This window comes from Stegastes partitus, unplaced genomic scaffold (genome assembly GCF_000690725.1).
Source record: "Stegastes partitus isolate 25-593 unplaced genomic scaffold, Stegastes_partitus-1.0.2 Scaffold182, whole genome shotgun sequence".
NCBI lineage: Eukaryota > Metazoa > Chordata > Actinopteri > Pomacentridae > Stegastes > Stegastes partitus.
This window is the reverse complement of record NW_007577913.1, coordinates 186,478-195,474: the sequence shown is the minus strand read 5'-3', so window position 1 is coordinate 195,474 and position 8,997 is coordinate 186,478. Positions and strand designations below refer to the sequence as shown.

The window sequence follows — 8,997 nt, the reverse complement described above, 5'->3', positions numbered from 1 at the left end:
GAAAACGCTTACTTAAGACTTCTTTCATTTTTTTCCCCAAAATTTTGTATGTTTCTCCTTTGTGCTTTTATAGCCAATGGCAAACGTTTTTCTTTCTGACTTCTTGTGCAACCATGTGTAACGTAGCCTATACTGCCACCCTTTTACAACACTAGTTGATTTATTTTTGTCAAACGTTGGCTCCACCTTTCCTGTCAGTTATATGGAAACACAGCAGTATAGTGAAAATTTATTGGCACCTGTCAGTGTTGTAATGTAAGGTTAAGGCGTACAGATAATTTTACATACAGCTTACACCGTCACCCCGACCCGTCTGCCCTCCCTGAGCCTGGTTCTGCCGAAGGTTTCTTTCTGTTAAAAGGGAGTTTTTTCTTCCTCCTGTCACTAAGATCTGCTCAAAGGGAATCTGTGGATTTGTTACGTTTCTGTAATATTATATTGTAAATGTTGTCAATTGGTGCTATATAAATAAAACGACATGTCTGAATTTCACTAGCTTTCTTTTAGTTGTACATTTCTGGCAGAACCAGGCTCAGGGTGGGCAGTTAGCTGCCTCAACAGGTTTAGTATGAGAGTAAAGGGGGTCTTAATAATTCTGACTTTTCTTCTCGTGCTACCATGAGGTCAGGATTTCCATATATCCAGGGAAATATCTCAACGTTTGCTAGAAGGACAGATACAAACTGATTCCTACATGTTGTATTCTTATGATATTAGCGATCCCTTTTAACCTTACTGGATTGTAGTGAATCGTCTCAACAGCTATTGGAGCATCATAACATTTGGTAAACACACGCACAAACGACTATGATCTGTTCTGAATTTCACAATTTGTGACCTGCAATACCTGCAAAACACTGATGACATCCGTAGAGCAATCAGCTAATGTCAGCATTTGTCCAAACTATCCAAGCATCAGCATTGTAGCACATTTATTGTACGCATTTAGCTCAAAGTTCCACCAGCATAACCTCACAAAACTGAGCAGGAAGGTCAAGAATAAACTTTGAAGCTCAATGTTTAAACCAACGTGAATTCTTTGTACTCAGAAAAACCGACAACAGAAGAGCAAACTCCATCTGCTGAAGACAACGAGATTTATTCAGAACCTCTGGAGAAAACGTGTAACTGGACCTAAGATTCATACATTTTTGTCCACTTTTTCCTACAACAGTCTCTGTCCAGGCTCCGTCATGTACTAAAGCCTGTTTCCTTTTACTGCCCTACATTAAGCTATGACATCTGGACACCTCAGTGCAGCTCCTTGACTGGAAATGTAAGATTTGAGTCACTGAGGACTCACTGCTCATACGTTGTCATTTTGTCAACTGTAAAAACTGTACAAGGTGCCAGACATGTGAGGGAACTTCGGAAAGCTCCGGTCCAGATCGGCTGCTTTGAAAAAAGAGTTGTGAACGGTTGGCTTTGGGTGAGCGTGTGAATCACAGAAGAGGGTGCAAGCGTGGGAGACCTTACGCAGAAGTGTTTATCAAAGCGAAGGGAAAAGACCAACGCACAACAACACAACAGGTCCTGACGTATTCCACTCGCCGCGTGACGAATGAATTAATTTCAACTCTTGTTGTGTCTCAGCGCTCCGTTAGTGTTACATTTCCTGTCTGGGATCGGGCCCACCTGTAGACTGTGGCCAGAGCTCAAACATTCCCCTCAGCTCCCCCGGGTGCCCTGACTCACTCTGACATCACAGCCTGGCCGGCCACTAAGAGAGAGAGCTGTCATCCCCCCCTCTATTGTAGGCCAATCACCTCTCCTGAGGAATCGGGCTAAATATAGATTCAAATCAAATCGTGGTGAGCTCAGAGAAAACGTCTTTGGCTGCAGTTGAGAAAAAATGTTGGTGCTGACGAAGAAGCGTCCGTATAAGAGAGCATTTTTTTGGCACTTGTTGAGGAGCAGGTCATAATGAATAGCCTTTCAAAGGATTTGTTTAAAAGAAAAGAGAAAACTCTAACCTGTGAGGGTTTTTTTTTTAAAGACAGCTGAGGAAGAGCCATCTGTTTGGTGCTTTGTACATTCTTTCAGTTGGGGGTTGGTCTACTTGAATTTCGAGAACGAAAGGTGGATGATAATAAAAAAAAAAAAAAGTTGAGATAAAAACACAGATGTTAAAGCATTTGCTGTAAAACACAAAATATGATGAAAAACCCATCTTTGCCAGCAAGCTAACACCTTTTCTCAGCAGCAGTCACCTCGTTCCCTCTGTGTTTGCATCAGTTATTTAAAGGATAAGTATAGAAAAAGTTTATAAAGTGCAAAAAATACCATAAAAAGACTAAAACGATCCATGAATCGATCCTATTAACAACTACTTCCTGGACCATAGAGCTCCTTTGTCGTCCACAAACTTATAAAACAACATCATGTGAGCCACAACTAGACGATTTGTTACTAAGAATATGGACGATGTAGTTTGTTTTAATTCAGTTCTATATTTCTTTCCAAATGCCATAAACAGCCACTAGTACATGAAGTCCGGGGCTAAAATTACTCCTAAACAAATGTGCTATTTGCTCCTGTTTGACAAAAGGCCAATTCATAGTCTCCACATGACTGACAATAAAACAGAGAAATAAGAAAACATCTGCACAAACACAAAATAATGCAATAAAAAATATAAATACGTTTGCCCAAAGAGGATCCAGAAGATCTTTGGATTTGTTGGGTTTTCATGTAGATTTTTGTAAGGTCATGACTTCACTTCTAAATTAGTCAGGTTGCTCTCCATAATTAATAAACCTGCAGGTTCTTGGCCAGGTAAGCTTGTATTTTATATCATTTATGTAGGATTTAGTGCCTAATATTTAAATACATACCATAAATACCAGAGTAGTAGTCTTATACTTGAATATTTAAACTTGCTGGGGTCATTTGTAACTTTTACTACAGAAAAGTACTTTGGTACAAGGGCTGTTGCTTCAAAGGTGCTTAATAAATAACATTGACTTGGACTTTGAAAGCAGACGTTGGACACAAGTATGGTTCTATTCATACTCTGCGGCTAATCGCAAGGTTGGATGTCCATCCCCTGCTCCTCCACAGTTGAAGTGTCCTTGGGCAAGACACTGAATCCGAAGTTGCTCCCATTCAGTACATTGCATGGCAGCTCTGTTGCCATTGGTGTATGAATGTCTGTGTGAATGGGTGAATGAGTAACACATTGTAAAGCGATTTGAGTGCCGCTAAGGTAGAAAAGCGCCAAATAAGTACAGACCATCTACCATTTACCATACTACGAGGAAACAAACAGGGATTCCGTAGATCTTTGGGAAGGTCGGCCTGCAGCTTTTTACAGGATATAACAGGTTTTTTTTGTTTATTTTACCAGGTAAGTTAGAGAACTGGTTCTCATTTTCAATAACGACCTGGTCAAGAGGCGGCATACAAACAAGATGAACAGGAAAAACACACCGCATGTACAGCAACTCACACACTGTTACAAAGCAAATTACGCAAAGACTTGTAAAATAGAGAGGCTAAAAAGAGGTGCTCTGTGTTGCTCTGACTGGTTTTTTTTGAAGAGTGGTTCGTATGAGGTGAGTTTTAGGGAATATTTGCAAAGAGCTGCAGTCACTAGCGGCAGAAAACTGGAATGAGGATCGACCGAAAGTGGTGCAGACTTTGGAAATGTGGAGGTTAATGAGACTGTAGGAACTAAGAGTGCTGGTGGAGTTATGAATGGTAGATAATGAACGCAGATATGTGGTGTTTTACCAGTGAGGGTTTTGTAGAGAAACCAGTGTCATTGTCTGTGGGAGTGAAGAGAGGGCCAGTTCACCAGTGAGTACAAAACGCAGCGGTGGGTGTTGTAAGGAGAATTGGTGGCAAAGTGGTAGATAGTGTCTAATTTATGGAGGAGGGCTTTTGAAGCAGATCTGTAAAATATATCACCATAATCAAATAATCAAAGTTAAAGATTGGGTTGAAGCATCCCGGCATGGATTATTTCTGAACTGCACAAAACACAGGATTTCTGGAGAAATTAGCCATCCTACCCAAAGTCCAAAGCAGTGACGACTTCAGTTACAACTTCATTGTTATCGATGAACTACAAACATGCAGATGACAAGGAACCTCTTTGTACAGTCTCTCCACAAAACAAGCTATCGTTTTAAGTTTGTTTTCTTGGCAAATGTCTTGAAGTGAGTACAGTCACACATTTTGGACTACAAGTGGACGTCCGCAAAGAGGTCCCTGCTGAACCTCGTAGACTTGGGTGAATTGCGAAATGTACATCATGCATACACTTATATAGATGCAGAAAGCATGAGGTGGATTTAACATTGGCTAAAAAGAAATGCACCTACCTGCTTTAAGAGAACCTTGAGCCCCTTAAAAAGCCAATTATCCAGCTGTGATGTACTTCAAAAGGCTTCTATTTACAGGTTTGGGGCTGAGAGTCACATATACGGGATGAGAGATTTGTTGAACGCGGCCCAACTTTTGAACATCTTTCAACTTTCTAATTTGATAAATCAGCGTGAAGTTTTGCTTTAAAGAAGGAAAACATATTTAGGGTTTCCAGCTGTTCCTTGGATCTTGAGTTTATTCAAGCAGCAGCAGCAGCAGCAGCATCAAATCCTTTGGACAAACGATTCGAATGATTTACCTCTTTAGTCTGACATCTGTATTACACGGCTGAAGTGACTAATATTGAATTCCAATAAAAATGGGCTCTCTCCACTTGCAGCACGGTGAAAGTACAGCCTGTGCCAAAGCTATTCAACGTCCCATCAGTTTTCTCAGTGCGTATAATATTTTCAAATTATTTATAGGAGGCATAGGTATGTGTGCGCTTCTAAAAGTCGGCTTCACTGCTCCCTCGAGGGAAAAAAAATGCTCGACTGCACGACTGAGGACGAGAAACAGAAAGGACAAGATTTGATTAAATTATAAAGCAGAAGGGCTCCGCTTGGAGACCCTCTACATTTCTACGAGTCCAAACAGTGACAGGCTCCAAGGACAGGCCTTAGTTGCACTCAAGTGTAATATTGTAAGGTCCTGGCCTCACGATGTGAAGTGCCCTCAGATGACTTACGTTGTAAATTGGCGTGACGTAAATAAAATTAAATCGAACTGAGTTGAATTGAAGCAGACAGGCTGACAGGAGACTTGCTCATCACTGTGTATTGAGTTTGCAAATCCAGTTAAAGCTGCCTCCCACGCGACACGACTCCGAAAATCACACTTTCATGAAGTACAATGTGCGTTTCAATTGGTGGAAAGTGCTCAAATAGTTTAAGTTAATTTCTGGGGCTGAAGAACAAAAGATTCCTCAAACCGTAAAAGCACAATCGAGGCTTTCCGCAAAAAACTTCCTCGGGCTTCGCTTTGTTGTGTGTGCGCGCGGGGTTCAAACGCGCTGTTTGTTTGCCGTTTCTTCCATTCTGCAGGAGCGGAGCGGAGCCCCTCGAGGACATGTTGCCCATTAGGCTTTGTTTTGACATGACTCTGGTGCAGTTTAGTGATTGTGCAGGTTAGTGGGGGAGGCCGGTGTGAGCTGAGCCGCTCTGTGCTAACCCAGGGTCTCTGGGGCACGGCACACACATGGAAGCACTTTAGAGCTTCACTACACTGCAATTGGGCCTATTACCATAATTACAGCTTTAAAGCCCCAGCAATTTGTATCAGGCATGCACCAGTGCAACCACCGGGCCTTTGGCCTGCGGAACAACAGGCCCCCGCCTTTTACTTTTTTTTTACACACTCTCCTTTGTCTCTCCGTTTCATTCGTCTTGTTCTCTTAGCTTCTCTCTTTCTTCTCATTCTTCACCTTCTCTGATTACATCGAGGGAGAAAAGAAGTTTGTTACACTTTTGTTCTCTTGGCTCGCAGAGAAATACAGCTGAGCCCAGGATGATAGCTGGATGAGATAAAGACGGAGAGAGGGGGGGAAAAAAAGAGCAGAAAACATCAAAGGTTGCCATGTGGTGCAGCAGAGGTTGGTTTTCTCCTGCGCATTAACACTTGGTTACTGCTGCAGCAGGCAGACTGAGACTCGTAGTGATGGATTTTCCACAGGGGCCTGCCAGCTATCACCTTATTGAGATTGTGTTGTAGTCTAAATGCTGATCTTTATTAAAAATGATGCCAAAACTCTTGCAGATGTTTCGTTGGGAATCACCCTTGGCTCAGCTGTAATGTCATTTCTCTCTGATTAGATTACAGCACCGCGGCTTCCGCAAACAAACAAAAAGCAGTGGTTTGTATTTGCAAATGTGTAAGTGTATGTGTACTGGTGTTTGGCCCCGGTCCCAAACCAAATCTGAGCATTAAGCCGAGGTGCATCCTGGTTAAATGATGGCAGCTTGTACACAAGCAGACCTATTATTCACCCAGACTGAGGGTTTGTTTTAGTGCTGGCAGCCCTCTGCGGCCCCATTAGACCTGGCCTTTTGTCCGGTGCGCATCATAAACACATCAAAACACTCAAATAAACCCTTCCACTTGGCCCTTGCAGCACCTTAATCAATAGGATGGCACGGCGAGTCGGCAGGAAAAGCTTTTATACATCTCATTTTTCAGCTGCGGCTGTAAATTCGCGTTCCCCAGAGTGACCGCTCTATCATCAAACTTGATTACGTGAGGGATCGGGCCCGAGTTAAATCAAATCATGTAAAGTAAGAGGTTTTTAAATGGCCGGGGAGGATAAAACGGTTTGTGTAAAGAGGCCGTGCGGTTTTAAACAATCGCCGTGGCCTTTGAGCATCTCGCCAGAATGAATATATACACACACTCACCCCGTAAGGCCTCGAGTCCTCCACACGTCGTAGAGAACCAGCGGGATGTTGCCGCTCGCTGTGGTCGACCCGGCCTGCACACACAGAGAGAGAGAGAGAGAGAAAATAGAGGTACGATGACGGATATATTGTCTCCTTTGCTTCCTGCTACTCGGACAGACACCCTGTTTAGTCTTCCTCAGCTGAGCCTCCCCCTCCTCTTTCTGCTCATGGACAGCTGTGTCAGCGCAGGTGTCACCTCCAACACCCACCCAGAAACACATCCAGCATGTCTGCCCACCCAAAAAACACACTCAACAAGTTCCCCTTGTCTCCCCCGTCCAGCACCCATCGGTCCGGTGGTTGTATTTACACAATACGGATTAGCTGGCCGGAGAGTTTTGAATCCATCACTGTGGAGTGGCAGAGGGGTGCTGGAGGTGGTGGTTCGGTGTGGGTTGCTTGGGAGCGGGTGAGTGGAAGGGGAGGGGGAAAGGAACCCTTGCAAGTGGAGCAATGTGTCCACGCTCACAAAACATGTAGGAAACAGTTTGCGGCATCCGCTGTAAATTACGACTCTGCTGGAACGGGAGGAAGATTCACGCTTTTTTTTTCATTCTCTCCTCCTTCATGTGAAAAACACCCCTATTCCTTATGTTTCTGTTGGAGACAGGTGGCTGAGAAATGACTCTCTCCCCGCTCCTCGTCTGACAAGTTTTCTTTTCCTTTACCGCTGTGAAATGGTGGAACGAAGGAAAGGAGGAACAGGGTGTCCAAAACACACACACACACACACACACACACATGGTCCCTGTCTAACTTCTGCTGACAAGAAAATGTCTTCATGCAGCTCGTTCTGGGAGTTTTACCTGAGCTACGTTGGCTCGTATCTAAATGCAGATTCAAAACACATTTCTGTATTCTCTAATTGTACAATTAGTGGGACAAACAGAAAACGGCATCCTGACACTGACTCCTGTGTCCGTTCCAGCGGAGGTTAGCGAACACGACATCGATGGCAGGAATCACGCCAGCCTGAGGAAGAAGAGCAGTGTTGTACAGTAGCAGCGTAGGAGGCGTGCGGTGGCGCTGCGGTGTGCCAGGCATGTTGCCACCGCTGCAGGCAGGGCGGTTGTGGCAGGAGTCCTGCCCTGGAGGGGCTTTACACGTCCAGCTGTGTCCTGGACGTCCGCCCGCGCCAGCCTGCCTTTACTGTACAACACCGGTCTTTCATTCGGCGAGCTGTGGGAAGGAAACTGATGTGACAAGTTCCAACACCCATATTTCCTCCCCTTCGTCAGATCCAAACTGTACCGTACCCATCAACACCAGCCCCGCTCTGTCTGTCTGCCTCTCTTCAACTCTCCTGCCTGGACTTGCCGTCCTTCACTGTGATGGGAGGTTGTAGAATGAAACTTTAGTCCTACACAAATTTGTCAAGAAATGTAGCCACCTTTAAAAGACAGGGCCCTGCTGGTGAATGTTTTAACTCGTGTAAGGCCATGTTTACACGTAGCCGGGTATTTACAAAAAATGGATCTACGTTTTCAAATATAACATTGTTCACAGGAGATAATTTTTAAAAAAAATCTTCGTTTACACAAACCTGAATAAACATGTCGTTAAGAGCTGCTATGAGCTGCCAAACCTATAGGGGGCAGTGTAACGAGAAGCATAAAGCCACGAATTACTTCCTGTTACTTCAACGATAATGGCGCAAAGGTTGTTTGTTTGGACCAACAGAAGAAGTGGAGCTACTTCTCAATGTGGTGTTGGACTACAAAACGAGTAAAATACTTGATTAAAATACTGTAAACACGGTCGCACACATATGACGCTGATGACGCTTTTGTCGCATACTGTAATGTCAAGCTCCGTCTCCTCCTGTCTACATGCAAACGTAAAGACAGAGTTTTTCCAAATCTCCACTATGGCCGGAGTTTTCTCATATGATCGTTTTCGGTGACTTGTAGCTTCGTTTACGTGTAAACCAAAGACCCAAATGCACTGAAATATCACAGTTTTTGCTCCGTGTAAATGGGGCCTGAGGCACACATTTAAGAGATATACTTTTGTTTTCATGTGTCATTAAATCCATTTTTATCATTTAGTTTTTGACACAGTGTTATTAGAGCTCAAATAAAACTTTACTAAAATAAAACCACATAAAGCAAGAATGCAGAAGATTCGTTGGTTTCTACTTGGCTAGTGACAATTTTTATCTTGGTTTTTGAGATTTGGTTGAGTTAAAATAAGACAT

The 8,997-nt window shown here is 43.5% G+C and overlaps 1 protein-coding gene across 1 annotated transcript in view; it reads right to left on the bottom strand.

Annotated features, from left to right (window-relative positions):
* slc25a26 (solute carrier family 25 member 26) overlaps positions 1-8,997 on the bottom strand; it is a 71,370-nt gene that overhangs the window by 8,510 nt on the left and 53,863 nt on the right. The window contains exon 9 of the mRNA XM_008280122.1: positions 6,759-6,832. Within this exon, the coding sequence (XP_008278344.1) occupies positions 6,759-6,832 (74 nt within the window). The remainder of the gene's footprint in view (positions 1-6,758; positions 6,833-8,997) is intronic.